The sequence below is a fragment of the Telopea speciosissima genome, chromosome 1, assembly GCF_018873765.1.
Source record: "Telopea speciosissima isolate NSW1024214 ecotype Mountain lineage chromosome 1, Tspe_v1, whole genome shotgun sequence".
In the NCBI taxonomy this organism is placed as follows: Eukaryota; Viridiplantae; Streptophyta; class Magnoliopsida; order Proteales; family Proteaceae; genus Telopea; species Telopea speciosissima.
Genome location: NC_057916.1, coordinates 38,612,751 through 38,631,179, shown reverse-complemented (window position 1 = coordinate 38,631,179; position 18,429 = coordinate 38,612,751). Strand labels below are relative to the sequence as shown.

Below are 18,429 nucleotides of genomic sequence, written 5' to 3'. Positions count from 1 at the left end.
TTCAAGTGTTACGTCATTGGCCCCACTATCTTATCGGTAAAGAATTTATTCTTTACACTGACCATGAAGCACTCAAACATCTTCACTCTCAAAAGTCGATTAGCAACAAGCATGCCAAGTGGGTAGCCTACCTACAGGAGTTTGTATTTGCGCTGAAATACAAGGCTAGTAAAGAGAACACAGTGGCTGATGCATTGTACCGCAAGGTCCTCACCCTCAATACCTTTTCTGCCTATGCAGTTAGTATTGAACAAATACGAGGAGAGTATACTGCCGATACAGATTTTAGTGTGATCTATGATGCGTTGTAGCGGGGTGTACAGCATCCTAAATATTCTGTCCATGATGGTTACTTGTTCTTGGGGACGCGCCTATGCATTCCAAACTCTTCCCTACGACATCACATCGTAAGGGAACTACATAGAGGAGGTTTGGGAGGATACTTTAGGAAGGATAAGACCATTATTCAGGTGACGGACCGTTATTATTGGCCACACATAGCAAAAGATGTTGACCATGGGATCAAACGGTGCCGGGTATGTCAACTTGCAAAAGGAGGGAAGCAAAATACAGGTTTATACTCTCCCTTACCTGTCCCTCATGCACCATGGATTGATATTATTAGCATGGACTTTGTCCTTGGACTGCCTCCTACTAGAGAACGATATGATTCCATTATGGTTGTTGTTGATCGTTTCTCTAAAATGGCTCACTTTTTGCCATGCTGCAAGATCTTTGATGCCTATCAAATTGCCAAGCTGTTCTTCAAGGAAGTGGTGCGAATTCATGGCCTGCCCAGCAGCATTGTGTCTGACCGTGATGTTAAATTTATGAGTTACTTCTGGAAAACTTTGTGGCTGCAAACAAACACAAAGCTCCAGTTCCCCTCATCTTTTCATCCACAAACTGACGGACAAACTGAAGTGGTTAAACGGAGTTTGGGCAACTTATTGAAGTGCTTGGTTCGGGATTATGAAAAGACATGGCAATCCATACTTGACATAGCTGAGTTTGCTTATAACAGCTCCGTGAATCGGACTACCGGTCGCACTCCTTTTGAGATATTCCTTGGCGCACAACCCCGGCAGCCTATAGATCTTGTGCAATTGCCCCCACAAGCTCGCATCAGCATTAAAGCTGATGAGTTTCTGCGCCATATCACAGAGGTGTGTGCTGATGTTCGGCGATGAATAGCTCTTAGCAACGATGTTTACAAGGCTACAGCTGGTCGTCATCGCCATTACGTGGAATTCCTGCCAGGTGACATGGTGATGGTCTGTGTCAATTCGGAAAGGTTCCAATCAGGAGTTAGCAGTAAACTCCATCCAAGGAAGATGGGTCCATATAAGGTGTTGAAGCATGTTCGCCCAAATGCTTATGTACTCAAGTTGCCTAATGATATGAGTATAAGCAATGTCTTCAACGTGGCTAATTTACACCTTTATGTGAGGCACCACACTGATGATGGTGACACTGAACAATTGCTACGCCTGCCCCAACTTACGCCAACTAAAGAAGACATCATTGAAGCAGTTTTGGACGACATGTACAAAAACCACTCGTCGTGACCCCGGCTACCATGCCTTTCTCGTCAAATGGAAGGGTAGGCCACGTCATGATAGCACTTGGATACATGCCGATGACTTCAAGAAGCTTGATCTAGACTTGTACGAATGTTATATGGCCTTCACCCATTCGTTGGAGATGAATGTTTTCAAGCCGGGGAGAGTTGATGCAGAACCAAAGGTGTATTCAAGGAAGAAGAAGGCTGCTGCTCCATCGAGCCAGACTTGAACCAGCCCAAGTATTGGGCCAGTTTTGGACCAGGAAACACTGTTCACGTGAACAATGTCACAGGCCTTAGTGGAGCCAGCTGGCCTTTGACCAGTCAAGATGTCTTTATAGTTTAGAAACTTAGTTGCTTAAGTTAGTTTCTATTTTCATAATTTGAAGCTAGTACTTTCTATTTTTGTAATTAGTGGTTAGCTTCTATTTTTGAAAATAGAAAGTCTTCACAACAACTTAGTTGTTGATAGTGTTATGTAATTCCATTCAAGGATTATAAATACAACCCAAGGGGGGGCCTAAGAGCTCCACGATTTTGATTCTAAACAATAGCTTTGCTCTTATGCAAGTTTTGTTTCTATGAAGTTGTTCCTTGGTGTTCGATCCTTGGAGAGAGGAGCTGGTGTGTGATCCAAGCTGACTCCTTGCGGTGGGAAGCACAAGAGATTCTTTCTTGTTGCTGATTTTCAATCCCTGCAAGTCTTCAAGCTTTCAAAAGTCTCTTCCCTTCCATCGAGTTCCATTGCTGCTGCCCAGACCTTCATTCTCAGATTACCTTCTATTTTTGGACTAACCTTCTAATTCCATTCTCCCTCTTTCTTGCTCTATCCCACCATCACCTTCCTCCCATCTTTTCAGCAAACCTTCCCTCCTCTAAGACCTCCACTCGATCCTTGTTTCATCCCATTCTGTCCAGCAGATTGTCTGCTACAGAATTTCTCCCAAAACCCATTAAAACCCTGTTTTCCACCCTGTTACTCAAATCATCAGAGAAGAACAGCCTGCTCCAGATTTGTTTGACTAATCCCTTGACCATAGTTCAAGAACTAGCAAGATATCGCCGAGTTTCTCGGTTTTTGGAAAAGTCGAGACGATACTGCTTGCGAGTCTCAAAAGTGCAATATCTCGGCGAGATCTCGGATCTCGGTTCGGATCTCGGTTTCGACCCATTTTTTTAACCCACCAACCACTTAAATACCTCACCTAACTCGACAGAACTCGATATATCTCGACGAGATCTTGGATCTCGGGTCCAGATCTCGGGTTGACCCAAAGTTGAGGCTTCGAGTTGGAAAAAAAAAAATGCACCAACTCGGCGAGATCTCGACTCGTCTCGGTTTTTCCAAGAGCCGAGTTGGTACCAAGACCCGAGTTTTAGTACCTTGCCCTTGACTTCCCTGTTATTCCCGACCTATTCCCTCACCTTCTCTTTATCCTAAGCCTACCCATTAATCCACCAATCCAACCCAATCTTACCCCATCAAGCTGTACCCCTTTCCCTGATTTCAGATCCTGTTTGGGACTGGTTGAATCTTCATTCTAGTTCTACATTACTCCGACAGGTTCTACGTCGAAATCCAGGTTAAAAATGAAGAAGCAGTAGCTCACAAGCAAGGTTCTGCAGCTCTCGGTCGAGTTAGAGGCGAGATCTCGCCTCTCGGTCGAGATATGGCCTTCTTAAAAAGTGGTTTGGGTCGAATCTCGGTCAAACCGAGATCTTGACTGAACTGAGATTTCAACCGAGTTGGGGTATTTCTGGGTTTCGACCTCCAACTCGTCTTGCCAAATCAAAAAAGTGAGTTTTTACCGAGATCTCAGCATGTTCTTGTACCATGGTTAAGAGATTGTTGAGGGCTTCCCAAACATGAGAAATCAAGGTACTGATCAATAACCACAAGTGTCATAAAGCATGGTAGCTTATTAGAAATTGACAAGGAGAGTGACATGGGTGCACCACACCTCCTAAGTGATAGCTAAGGCAGTGGGTGGTGCCTCCTCTATAAATTTAGGGTTGCACCAAAATTGTTCTTAAAATAATTAGCAAGAAAAGAAAAAAAGATTCTTCCACACAATTCCGATGATTATGATATAAAGTAACATAATTTCCTTCTTTCCACACCATAGTATTTTACCTTTTCACAGTAAATAAACAAGCAAAAGCACATAGGAACTCTCAAAGTCCACTTGTAGCCATTTTACTTTTATTAAAACCCGTAATTGAATCTAGCCGGACCGAAATTATGCAATTATTAGAAGCTCCACATACATAATCCACAAGAAATCAATGTTCAAATATGTTTCCACCAACAGAGTCATGTTTATCCTCCAAGTAGCAGGCAAACAATTCAAACTCTGAAAACAACCCGCCCACCCCAATGGTTGAAGTTTCTCAACCCTATACTAGGTCATTTGGGTCAAGCTCAACCATAGCCCAGCCTAACTTTTTTCATGTTCGGTTTGGTCATGTTTGCACAATTTGCAATGTACCTCAAAATGTGTATAAGAGCCTAGCCTAGAAAAAGGGCTGAAAAACCCAATCCAGCCTTGCAGACAGTCAATTGGGTCAAGTTGGATCAACCCTTAAAATTTTCACACCATGTACTTGGCCCTGACTTCACATATCGGGTCGGATCATACTTTATCCCAAGCCCGGAGCCCATCACTGATCTCAGAAAATATCTCATTCGAGTCACCACCAAAAAATGTTAGAGTGGGTCAATCTTCGAAACGGGTACAAGAATTCGAGACACACATAACACCTATATTCAATGGACAATACACAACAAATTGACATCAAATTTCTACATTGTCCATTCATAGATATTAGCTACTTTGAGTTTCTTTCACCACCATTTATTGCAGGTCTCCACATAGTTGTCAAGGCGCCAAGGCGAACCATGGTGGTGGAGGGGCGCCCAGGCGCCCTAGTGTCCTCACCCCCATATCCCATATATCTAGTATAGACACATCATTATCATCATAGGTAAATTAACAGCCAATTAAAGAAACCAGCAACAAAAACCAGTAGCTACATAAAAATATGTTGGTTGAGTTGCACTATTGCAACATGTTGGTTATTGTAGACAAGTGGGCGAGCCTTGGCACAACGGTTAAGTTGCACTATTGCAACCTGTTGGTTGCAGGTTCAAAACTTGGAAACAGCCTCTCCTGTGAAACAGGAGTTAAGGCTGCATACATTTGCCCCTCTCAGACCCTGCAGTAGCGGGAGCCTTGTGCACTAGGATGCTCTTTACTTTCATATAAATTAACATCCATTGTAAGACTGACCAATCATTCACAACAAACTAGCTGTAAAAACCAGCAGTTAATATAAATTGAACAAAGAAGATATTTCACTTCAATGATATTTAATGTCACATAGGATCAGAATTGATTCTAACAGAAAATTAGCAATAAACTATAACAAATATAACCAGATACAACAGTATAGCAAGTTTTAAGATTCAATGATTCCATGTATCGCTAGCATTAATACATTATAATTTTGTATGCAGCTAAATAAAAAGGTTAGAAGAAAAAGAAAACTATATTATATAACAAAAAAATAAAATACAAATAGCATAAGGCACCCACCCAGCCAACTAGGCGGACCAAACCGTCCAAGGTGACACCCAGGTGGCCAAGGCGATCACCTTACCTACATCCAGCGAGGGTGAGGCATTGCCTTAACACCCTAAAGAGGCCTAGGCGACGCCTGGGCAACTATGGGGTCTCCAACAACCAACTCATTCATGAGTTGTATCTGAAGCATTAAACAAGAAGTTTTTACATTAGCAACAAAACTCCAAAGCCCATTACTGGAACCACAAGACAAGAATATTGCAAATTACCACTACTAGAAGCTGTTATCATCAAAATGTTTCGGCATTTTACTCACCATAAAAAAAAAATCTGCGTTTTATCACTCCCAAGGCTTCCATAATGGTGAGAGAAAGTAATCTTTCTGGATTTTATCTTCCCAGGGCTCCCACAAATGGTGAAAGTATGCAACAAAGGGAATTGCCTCTATAGCCAGAATGGCACACTTGACCACCTTTCAAACAACTCCCCCTCTTCACAAAATATCAACCCAATTATTCTAAGCAAAGCTTGTCCAGGAGTTCTTTGGCGGTTGACAATTGTTCAGACCCCTTAAACATGACGCATCAATTCAGAATGCAAACTTTCTGGTTTTTGAGATAGTTGGTGTTCAAAACAAAGAGGAATTAGGGGGGAGGGGGGAAACTAAGAAACTCCGAAGATCCACAACACTCAGAACAAGGTATCTTTGTCCAGGTAAACAAAGATACCTGCCCACTAGCTGGTATTGTGTTAGAACTAAACCAAAATGCTGAAAACCCAAAGAACGATGGAAACCTGCTAACTACTTCAGGTCATGAGATTCAACCAAAGCCATTGTTTTACAGTTGCTTTAAGATGATAACATTTACTCTGCCAAAATTTTAAGTAATCCTCCCCGCCTTGTGGTGGCAGACTCTGGTCAAGTTTTCTCTCTGCAAGTTGCCCTTTCTATGTCTTGAATTTGCGACAAGTATGGTTGTGATACTGAAAGTTTAGTATCGAACACATACTCCAAAAGCCATAGCATTTCAGCAACTTCCCCCTTTTATAAATTGTATATTAAACAGCATATTCCGCATACATTACTTGGTCAAATATAAAATGCAACCATCATACTTCTCACATTTCAACATCTTCCCCACTTCTCCTTTTCAGTTAATTCATTCCAGACACTATCTATCTATTGGCTTAATTTTTTTTGGGATCGAGGGGAAAGAGTTTGAAGTTCAACCCTCAAAATCGTCATCTAAAGAAAAATGTTTTCTCAACTTTTCTCAATCAACAATTCTTAAAACTTAAAACTCACAAAGAATTACCATTCACAGTAAATTGGGAGAATCACACAAAAAGAACAAGATCAGTCATACCTATGATACAAATCCACCCGTAACAAAGAAATGAGCATCACAACAAACACCAAACAATTCGACAATCCATAAAAGCGTCATACCTGCCATCGACCATAGCATCGAAAGTAAAGGAAACTAAATGGCAGTCCTGGCTCGTCTCATCGACTTCAAGTTTTATCGTATCCTTACGGATATTGACATCGTTCTTAACCTTTTTAGCATTCTGATGGTCAACATAAGGAGGCGGAGTCTGCGGAGGTTGCGAAGGAAACCACGAATTCCTCATAACAGGAGGACCCTCATAACCATGATTAGCGTAGTAATTGGAACGACCTTGACCCATAATAGGTCCAGCGAATCCACAGGTGTTATACCCACCCGCATACTGGTAGCAGGATGAATAAGGAGGGGGAGGAGGTGCAGGGTAAGGATTTTGAGGTGGAGGATGATATGGTGCATTCGCCGCAAAGAAATAATTTGGTGGCGGTGGAGGAGGCGGCGGCGGCGGAGGTGGTGGTGGTGGTTGAAGCGGAGGTGAAAGATAGCTTGAAGACGGGGGAGGAGCAGATAGTTCAGAAGTAACGGGCGAAGAATAGATGAGTTGAGAACGAGATTGACTGTGATAGAGATCGTTGTTCCTTCTTCTACTGCTGAACGAGATGCCCATATTTTGGACTTTGCCGATCGATTCAATGGCGAGAAAGGATAGAACTGATACAGCGATAATACGAGATTTTTCAGTGAGGAATGGCCAAGGGAATATTTTAAAGAAGGGTTTTTTTCACGTACCCCCAGAGGGTTTGACGTAATTATGGAAAAATTCTTCACTTTTCAAAAAGGGTTAATTTCAAATGCCCCCCTGAAAATGGTCAAACGTACGGTTGCACCTCTGAACTTTCACTAATGCAACGTGCCCCCTTGCTTTCCAAACTAAGTATCAATGTAGTCCCTCCAATTAGTCAGAGACGTTATGTTATAACGGATCCTAGTTTTTGAAAATTTATGGACCATTCTGCCCCCTTGATAGGGTCAAATGACCAAAATAACCTTACTTGAAAAAGAAAAAAAAAATCTACCACTCATCTTCCCCAAATCATTAAGGGTTTGGGGAAGATGAGTTCTTGAATCAGAAATCAAGAATGGAAGTCCACGATAACAAGAGCGAGCCAAATTCCACAGTCAATTTTTGGGGAAGTGGTTTAATTTCACGGGGAGAATAACCTTACTTCAATGCCGAAATCATTCTGAGGCATCCTGTATTTGAATCAAAATCATGAATCCTGTAACTATAAAACGCAACTAAAGCTTGCCTCATGTCTTCAACACTCAAAGAAACCCTGTTTTGAAGCAGGCCAAAGAAAAAAATCCCATAACTCGTAACAAAATTCCCTAATTCTGTTACATCGAAGGATAAAAGGTTCAACTAGAACACGTAAAAGCACCTGCTGAACTCTATCCTTCCAACCAAAACACACAGGAACTTCTTCATGGTAAAGAACTCTCCTCTTAAAAGATTTCAGTTCTGTAACTGACATCCATTCACCATCTTTTGCAGTTTTTGAACTCTGCAGAAGGGTAAATAAATATACCAAAAAGAGAGGCCAAGTGCTAACAACAAAAGACGAAGTGATTTTATGAGCTGAAAATCCTAATTCCTGCAGCAGACTCCATTGGATGGTCAACCCACAGTGTTGGATGATGATTTGATACAGGTATTGAAGCAAAATATAGACTTTTGTGTAGATTAGCATAATAACCCTAAAAATTTAACCTTGAAAATTCCATGCTAATTTACCGTCCGGACAGAAAATAGAAATGAGAAATCTACAACTTAAACACAAAACCTTCAAAATACGAATTATCGAAAACCCTAACCACAGTCCAATAAGATCTCCGAAACTTTCTACCATCATCACAGACCAAATCTTGAAAACCACACAACTGATCCAACATCTAAATGCCTTGCACCACCACCACCCCGCCCAAAAAAAAATCCTAATATCCCTAACAGCAACCATCACAGATTGAAAATTAGAAAAGGAAAAGAATCTTCTGACCCATTCAAATTGACATACCATTCACCAGAACAACAGAGCAGAAGAAAATGGTCGATTTAGTTTCAAGGAACTTGAGAGAGAAACTAACTACTTACAGAAGATTCGATGGATAGGATTGTCGCTCGTCGATATGAATAGGAAGGAGAAAGCGTTTACAAAAATCACTCAAGCGCTCGAATCAAGAACGAATGGGGAGAATAACCTTACTTCAATGTAAATAAACGATTTGGGGAAGTGGTTAAACTTCGCGGACTTCCATTCTTGATTTCTGATTCAAGAACTCATCTTCCGCCAACCCTAAACGATTTGGGGAAGATGAGTTGCATGTTTTTTTTTTTTTTTTTTCAAGTAAGGTTTTATTTCAAGGGATGGTCATTTTTCACCCTATCATCAGGGGCGAATGGTCCATAAATTTTCAAAAACTAGGATCCGTTATAATATAACGTCTCTGACTAACGGGAGGGACTATATTAGTACTTAGTTTGGAAAGCAGGGGGCACGTTACATTAGTGAAAGTTCAGGGGAGTAACCGTACGTTTGGCCATTTTCAGGGGGGCATTTGGAATTAACCCTTTCAAAAATGCAGCGTGCCCCCGTGAGGTTCTTAACAGTTAATATATTCCCCCATTCTGTTAGTCTAGGACTAACAACGTTAAAAGTATGGGATGAAGTGACAAAAATGCCCCTCCTAGTTGGGAATGAAAACCATTCTACCCATTGAGTTTAGGGGTTGAAATTTGGGGAAAATCCTAAATCTCATCTTCTCCTTTGCCTTCGTTCCTCCTGGTCATCTTCCCCAATCGTGCCCTTCAACGAAGAATCACCACCACCTGAATCGATTAGAGTTTAATCTTCCACCTACAACTCCTCCGCCCAGATCAGAGATGAGTTGGAATTGAAAATCCAAAGACTAAAACACTAGTAACAAAGTTGGGCAAGAAATCCCTAAGGATCTCTGTTGCCTAATGGGTAGGTGGCCACAGCGTGTGTGACCACACCCAGAAAAATGCCAATCACAAGCCTTGCAGCTTCTGGGATCACAGTTTGTCTCTGTCCTTTGTTCATTGAATCATGTCCACTCTCGACCGTTTCTGGTCTTTCGATGTGCACATTGAGACGAAAACGCTTCGATCCGAAAGCCCAAACCTCTAATCTAAGCTCCAAGTACGTTCTTGGTGAGGTTGTAATTTTTGGAAAGTTTCTAATGGCAGTCACAGATTCTCAAAATTCAGTTCTCGGAGAAACAACTTGTGATTCTCTGCTGCATCAGTTGCAGAAAATATGGGTTGATGTTGGAGAGAGCGATAAGGAACATGATAAGATGCTGCTATAGCTAGAGCAGGAATGTTTAGTTGTTTACAAGAGGAAAGTTGACCAGGCTGCAAAGTCAAGGGCACATCTTCTCTAGGGGTGTGGTGGGGAGGGGGAAGGACGGGAGTGTGGTGGGGGGCAGCGGAGGGCTGGGGGATTGTAGGTAAGGTAGACGAATAGAGAGAAGGGTAGGGCCTTTTTGTGAAGAAGAAGAACAACAACCTATCTCCTTGTTGCAATCCCGCCCCATTTCTTTCGTTCAGTTGAAAAAGCTGTAAATGAGGAAGATGAGTCGATTTGGGGAAGCTGAGTTGCAAGTCTTTTTTTTTTTTCTTAGAAGGGCATTTTTGTCACTTCATCTTATACTTTTAACGTTGTTAGTCCTAAAGTAACGGAATGGGGGAATATGTTAACTGTTAAAAACCTCAAGGGGGAACGTGCAGCATTTTTGAAAAGTGAGGGATTTTTCTAGAATTACGTCAAACCTTAGGAGGGTACATGAAAAAAACCCTTTAAAGAAAAGTGTGTGAGAGAGAGAGAGAGTAACGAAGACTGATAACTGTGGAAGGATGTGGCTCGGTCGGGCCGTGGAGTGTTTCGACTTTGGATTTTGGACCTCGGAGTCTAAGGGTGGTCGGTTCGATTGGTGCGGGATGAACGGGTTTTAGGTTGGTTATATGTTAAATTGAAACCAAACCATTAGCCAAAAAGTTAGTTTCAATTCAGGTTCGGTTTGAATCAGCTATCGGATTGACATAATAGATTCTTATTGGGCCAGTCTGCTACTGGTTTGGTTTCAATTTTTCATATATATGTATTTAAAAAATATTAAAGTAATGGCTTTTATTGAGTTTTTTCAAATCTTATTGATTTTTAATCGGTTTCAATCCAAGTTTATGTCAATTTTGGGTTCAGTGGTTTGGTTTCTAGTGGTTTCATAAATCCCAAACCGATAAGAATTTTGTTTGAATTGATCCGGCCGGTTTGGGCTGGAAATTGACAGCTCTAATTTTGAAGTTCCCATCATAGTTCCCACTTGTCAGTCACATGAACTGATGATTTAAAAAATTAACTATTCAAGTAGGCCAGCTATCAAATTTTCGGTGTCTATTTCAACCTTAGATGCATCATGTAGGGTTTCACTCATTTATAGTTTTCAACTGTTATTACTGATTTAATTTCCTATACCTTTAAAATTTTTATAGAACCATCATATTAACATACGAAAGGTTGAATAAATTGTCAGTACAACCCTCTCATAGTCTCTCTCCTCCCCATTCATCCTATACACATTCTTTCCTCGTTTTCCTTACTCCCTATTAGATGAACAATCTTGTGACCCCGATTTGTGGGTGTGTAGTTACCAACGTATGCTGGCAACTAATCGATCCCTTACCCTAATAATATATGAAAATATAAGATTTTTTGGAATATGACAAAAGGTTATGTGCACAGTTATGCGTAATGCACGATTATGTACACAATCGTTGGATGGGTGATAAGTGTCCACAGTGCATTTCCTCATCCTCATCCAACGGTTGTGTGCATCGTGCACCATGCACGACCATGCACAAAATCTCTCCCCTTAAAATATTGACCATTCCTTATCCAAAAAACCAAAAACAAAAGAATATTGACCATTGATAGATGTAGTCTCGTAGAGAAAATATTCTAAATCTAGATCCCAACTTAAAAAAATAAAATTTACAACAACTCAGCCATATCCAAGAAAAGTTTCTACTCTAAAAAAAAAAAACGAAAAATTTCTACATAATTTGCCCTGAAAAGAACCTCTTAACAACTACCCTGTTTTGGGTTGGGGAGGGGAGGGGAGGGGGGGGGGAGGGAAGAATACTGTTAGGTTCCATAGTATAAAGTAGTACCTCCCTATGTTTCCTCCCTCATGAAATGACATTTGCCCTGTATTTTGGGAGAAGAGAGACATAAAGGAGGCACTAATATACAGTATATAATCCCTTCTTTTTTTTTTTTGGAAATATAATGGGTGATAGTGGCAATTTCAATTGATAGATATTTGAAAAACAATCCTGGTTGATAATCTGTCAAATTTCAACTCAAAAATCAATTATATACTCCCCCAATGTATTTACATACCTAGCATGTTATGTTGCATCCTCTTATTTTTTAGGCACACTGTACGTAATTTTGAATTTCTCAAAGTATTGCACTTATCAAACTTCTTTTAAGTTGAAACTTAACATTTCAATAAGAGGGACCTTGGAGTATGTTTGTTAACAGAATCTTGATGTCATACAAGCTGCCATGTGATAAATATTTGGATTACCTAGAAAACCTTGTTTAGATGGGCTATCTAGAAACCTCTTCTTTTTTTTTTTTATCTTTTTGTGGCAGTTAAAGCCTTTTTCTATAGTTGGTTATGCCTAATGAAATGTCATACTATAATCTAGTATGTGACAGTACATGGGTAGGTTTTGTGTAATTAAGGACCCCATCCAATTTCAATGCTTAAAATTCATCCCAAAATAAGAATAGTGGCTCAAAATTTGATCCAAAGTATCAACAAAATTTTACATTACCACGAAAGAGAAATGAATATGAAAAGTACAAATTGCTTTTTATAAATTTTAACTACTAAGTCTATTCATTTTGAGCTAAAATTTTATCAGGGAGATTAGCATGGAGTCCTTTTTGTCAACTCAAGAGGAATTAACCAATTGACAAAGTAGAGTATTGAAAAATCAAGGACTAGCAAAAGAGGTGAGTTCACATTCTCGTACATCTGTGAGGCACACATATGGAATCTATCCCAACTGGGCCCCACATGCAAGATTCCATATGTGCGCTGCACAGGCATACAAGAACGTTCTCATATGAGAATGTGATCTCGTCTCCTAGCAAAAGGGTGTATGTAAGTAATTGGGTGACCTAGAGATGCATGGATTCAACAGAAAGTAAATGATTGAATTTGGGATTGAAATTTTACACTTGGCCAATCCAAAACATTCCACACGTATCTAACAATATTAGAATGGTTGAATCATCCTTCCATATGGCACAATTAGGTTTGCTTATCCATTTCCTTTTATATTTATGCTATAAAATTGTTGAGATTGAATACAAATACTCATTTACAAATTTTTATTTTTTTTGGAAGGGGGTTGTTTTTAAGGATGTCAACGGATATTCGAAATCCGTATTCGAACTGCATTCATATCCGTTTAAGAGAATCCAAATCCGTCCGAAAACTAATTGAATATGAATATGATAATCCCCCTATCCGACCAATTATTATCCGATTCGTTTAGCAATCCGACGGTAATGAAATGTTTGAAATATATATGTGTCCGCCTATCCGATTAAGTTAGCTCTTTCAAACCCTTCTGCTTCAAAAGAATGCCCGTGGGAGCACCTCGCCTGAGGTAGTGTTGCCCAGCTTATGTTTGATATACAAAATGAAATTCTTAATCCCAATTTCCTCAAGAAAGTCTCTGCTACACGTTAAACAACATCTAAATAAATGAATTTCACATCTTTGTCTCAACTACCTTTGCAGAAATTGTTACGGCTTGGCATATTTTGATCCGAACCCTAACCTGAATCCGACTAAAGGTCCGAAACCCGAGGTCATAGCACTGTGTACGTTATGGAGTATTGATTTAATGTTCGAACAGGTAGAAGATAAAGAAGGAATCCCGATGATAACCCGTCGCTTGTCGGTAAAACGGTAGATACCTTCCCCGTGCGATTATGGGATCCACACACAGATGTTCAACTCGTGGTAAAAGATCCTAACCGCGTATTAGGTAATTTTAGTGTTATAAATATGTCAGTGTGGGTTCGCATACGAAATGCATCGACTTTTGGGTGTTCCGACACGAAGATAACGAAGATAGCAAACACAGGTTGATGTGCTGGTCGATTGTTGCATCGACCAGAGATTTCGGCCACCATGAATTTTGGCTCCTACAGGTGCGGGACCCAGTGTTTTGAATCCGGGATCTCGCCGCCGCGTCCCGAATAATAGATTGGAATGTTTTCCTCAATACTTTGGGACCCATGGGGCTCACAAAAATCTAACATCTGTGCTGCGGTCGGCTTAAAGCATAATCAAATAAAGCCCCACTAAATGACAAATTTTACAATGTGTTGAAGTCGGTTTCCGTAAGATGTTAAGATATTAAATAATTAAACCCTATCTAAACTAAAAAACCGACTTAAGTTAGAATTAATAAAAAATTAAAAACCTATCTAATCTATTCATCTACACTATTCCAATATTCTACACTATTCCAATGATTGAAACTAAAGCAATAAACCCACAAACCGACTCATGTTTAATTTAATAAAAAAATTTAAACCTATCTAATCCAATATCCTACACTACTCCAACAGATTGAAACTAAAGCAAAGGAGAAGAAGAAGAAGGCCGATTGAAGGGCTGGTGTTTCGATCGCTCCCTGCTCTAAGGTAACTCATCAAGCTCTATCACCCTAAACCCCCCTTTAATGCTTAATCCTTCCTTGAATTCATAAGTTCTTTTAATTTATTTCTTGAGATGGAATTGAGTAAAACCATCTCTTGATTTCCCCACTTCAAGGTAAGTCCTGATTTTAGCTTTAGATGGTCTAATCAATACCGAACTCACACACCTACTGCTAAAATTCAAGCCAAGGGGAGGGATCTTGATTCAGCCATAAATGGTTGAATGTCAAATTGAAACAAAGACTGCAACCATGGTTGTACCTACTTTAAATTTCCCAAATTTCTTGGGTAATCGGGTCATAAAATGGGCCCAGCCCATAGGAATGATCGTGTGAATATTATTCTCCAAACAAATTGGGGGAAATCCGGACAAAACCCCATTAAAACCCTATTTTCTTGCGATTTTGGGCTATTGTGCATCTCAGGTCGATGTCCCGGTTGAATGGGTCATCAACTTGAGAATGCTATCTCAGTCTTTTAAACCACTGTCATCTTTGGTTGATGTCTTGGTTGATTGGATCACAACCAGAGAATGCTGCCTTAGTTTTACACCTACTACCATCTTAGGTTGATGTCCCGGTTGATAGCTGCATCAACCTGAGATGTTGTTTCAATCGTAAACACGTCCTAGACCTTACCTAACCTCACTCCAAGGTAACCCTAGGACACCACATGTACTTAGACACCTTCTAACACATGTGTATTGGTTTAATAATCATAGGACATAGCTTCTCGGTCTTCGAACTTATCGACAACCAACCCAAGAATCAATCTAGCTACGTGAACGCAAGTAATCAAGGTGAGTGGGAATATGCCATACATGTAGGTGTAATACAATCATTGTGCTATAATATGAAAATTGATTGTGTTATTTCTCATTCTTATTTTTTATTATTGTTATGAGAGTTAAATGAAAATTATTGAGATATGATATTATTGTTGGCATGCTTACATGTGATTGGTAAAATAGATGTCGTACTTGGCTTGGAAATGAAAGGTATGGTGTGTCATAGTATGGGATGCAGGAGCACCGTACACTTCATACCATGTTCATATAGAATGGCATGTGGCTAGAGATCAACATCACCCATACTACGAACCCTTGCCAACAGGGGTTAAGGTGTTGGATACCACAATTGTGTGAGGTCAATGTCCTAAAAGGGCATTGGTCGTTCAGTAGACTCATGGAGTCATTAGGACAGGTGGTGTCGGTTGTTCTATCAGCCAATAAGGCTGGTGGTAGCACAGTGGTAACTTAGAGAGCTGGTCGGGCTGACCTGGGGAAGGGATGCTAGAGCCGACTAGTTTTTCCTGACAACTCAATGGATGTATTGCGGGATGGGGTTAAAAGCCCGCACCACGGATATATGTATTGGGATTGGAGTAGTACCTTTTTACCTAGACTTAGTTTTGTTGTTAGGTGGATTAAATTATAAAAACTAAATCTCATGCATATAGGATCATGTTTGTGTTGCATCTATATGCATGGTTTATTTTTCAATCACGGGGCTCGGTGGAGCTCACCCTCGTGGAATATTTTATTTTAGATTATCTTGCAGGTGGATATGATAGTAGAAGGAAGCATTACTTTGAGGTGGAGGCTGATGACCACCGTGAACATGCTGGTGCAGACCCAGAGGGTTGTGACCCCAATCATGCAGACAATTAAGGTGTCCTTGGAGAACAAGGACTGATGACGTGGTGTTAAATTTATATTTTCTTTTGTTAAACACCATCCTTTTTTGTGGAAGAGTTTCCACTATTTATATTTTAGAATAGTTGTGTGATGGCTCGATGATCGTGAACTTGGGAATATCGAGCTGATGGAACTTTAATGTAAATAATATATATAGGACTCGTAAATATTTACTTTGCCTGCAACTTGATCAATGTAACACTTGTTATCTCGATATTGTGTTGTGCTTGTGACGTGTATTTACTGCATCTGGATCCTGGAGGTCTTCGAATACTTCGGGTATTCGGATCAACCATCGAATCCTCCCAGGGGGTGGGTTCGGGGTGTGACAAAAATTGCTTTGTTGTAGTGGCTAGCCAGCCCTTATTTCGTAGTTGCAAGCGAAAAACAATCTTTACATTATAGTCGTTTGGCTGAATTTTTCATTTCACATCAGAGAAATTTGCGCAATGATCCCTAGCGGTGCGAACCTTATTGAATTTTGTTTTCTTCTTTTTATATTTTTATAAGTTAAGATAATGTGATTCTTTTTCTATATTTCTATATATATATATATGCACTATGATACACGGAATCACATATCTATTAAAATAAATATAAGATAAAACCAAAAGTAAAAAGAAGGTAAAAAAAAAATCAAAGACTAATAAGAGTAGAATAAAGGGTAGTTGTTGAACTCTCAAGTCTCAAAGCTAACCCTCATCAACAAATAGGTAAAGATGTCAATGGATAGTAAAAATTTTGTATTCGATCTGTGTTCATATCCATTTAGGAGAATCTGTATTCAAAAAATCATTATCCAAAACCATCTGAAAATTAATAGGATATTATCTGAATTCGTCTGAATCTAATCGGATACGAATATGATAATGCCACTATCCGATTGAATTTGGTCCGTTTACATCCTTATATGTTTTCATATTGTTGCGGTGAAATCTGGGATGATGTCCTCCTGGGCTGAGCTAGCCTATACAAGAGAACAACAAATGACAAGGGAGTGCCGGTCTAAACCGGTTAAGATGCTCTGATGGCTAAGTCAGATCTCTGCAATAGATAAAAAAAACTTATATCTAAAGAATAGGAAAATGACAGACCCCTTTACTTGGGATAGTTGTTGCTATTTATAGGGTTAAGATGGTAGATGGATATTTGATTTTCTAGATCGGAGATGATAGGGAGTATCCCTAATAGGAGTAGGTGTCGCCTTTATAGCTAGACACCTGTTGGTCTGGGAGTCACAAGGAAAGCACGACCTTAACTGACTTAGGCTTTGGTCAGGTTAGTTTACCATGCGAGATCAATTTGCTTGATGCCCAACTTTGGGTTATGTCCAACGTGTTTGCCGATCCAGCACGACATGGGGCTATATGCTGACAAGTAAGCAGATGAATTGTCCGAGTGGATTGGGCCGATTCTTCAGCTTGGTTTCCTGGTTGAATCAATAACCGACTCGGCACACTAGGACCTGGTTGTCATCTGCTAGCCCAACCTGAGTGGTCAAACCAGATGTGGTTTGGTTTTCAAAGACCTCATGTGGTTCGATCTAGGTTGGCTACTAGTCTGACCATTCCTTTGCCTTGCCACATGTCACTCAGGGATTGGTTGGTCACAACATGGTTCATCATAACACTCATCATCTTCGAATCTTCGATCTAGAAAACCACATACCAATCTACCATCTCAACCCTATAAATTAGCAACGCCTATCCGGAGCATCTTTATCTGTTGCAGGGTTCTGACTAAGGCATCGGAGCATCTTAACCAGTTCAAGCCGGCACTTCCTTGTCTTTTGTTGTTCTCTTGTACAAGCCAGCTCATCCCAGGAGGACATCAGCTCAGATTTGGCCGCAATAGATATCAAAATGGTTTGTAATATGATTCACAAATGCCTTCCATTGAACCACGGTTGGAGGAATCGGAAGAAATCAGATTGGCAAAATGACTTATTCGAATCAGAAAAAAAAAATGTAAACCACCAATGGAAAATCAGGTTTTTCATATATAAGGATACCATGGTTTAATATTTGTATTTCTCCATAAAAAAATTCAAAATTTTATATTCAATTATTTATATTTTTCTGGTTTTTTGGATTTTTTAGTTTTTTTATTTTGTTATGCCTTCATTATTTTTCCAGCCAACTCCAAGGCCGATCCAATAAAATGGATCAGTTTGGAATATTAAATTGAGTTTTTACCAATCCAGTCACTTCGAATTGGAATCAGTGGCGACCGATTTCAGTGCCGACCTCTTGAACCATGATTGAAACTGGAAAGCAAACAAAGAAGAGAGGATGAAGATGATGAATAGCATATATAATTGAGTAAATGGGAATTGAATAATCTCCTAACTGGCCAACAATTCCTGCAAAGTGCAAACATGGGAATTCTGTAAATGGTGATATTG

The 18,429-nt window shown here is 39.9% G+C and overlaps 1 protein-coding gene across 1 annotated transcript in view; it reads right to left on the bottom strand.

The window, feature by feature from the left end:
• The window catches only part of LOC122645696 (probable E3 ubiquitin-protein ligase LUL4), a 34,606-nt gene extending 27,347 nt beyond the window's left edge, over positions 1–7,259 (bottom strand). Inside the window, exon 1 of the mRNA XM_043839030.1 lies at positions 6,599–7,259. Coding sequence (XP_043694965.1) covers positions 6,599–7,164 — 566 coding nt within the window. The 5' untranslated portion in view covers positions 7,165–7,259. The remainder of the gene's footprint in view (positions 1–6,598) is intronic.
• Between the last annotated feature and the right edge of the window lie 11,170 nt (positions 7,260–18,429).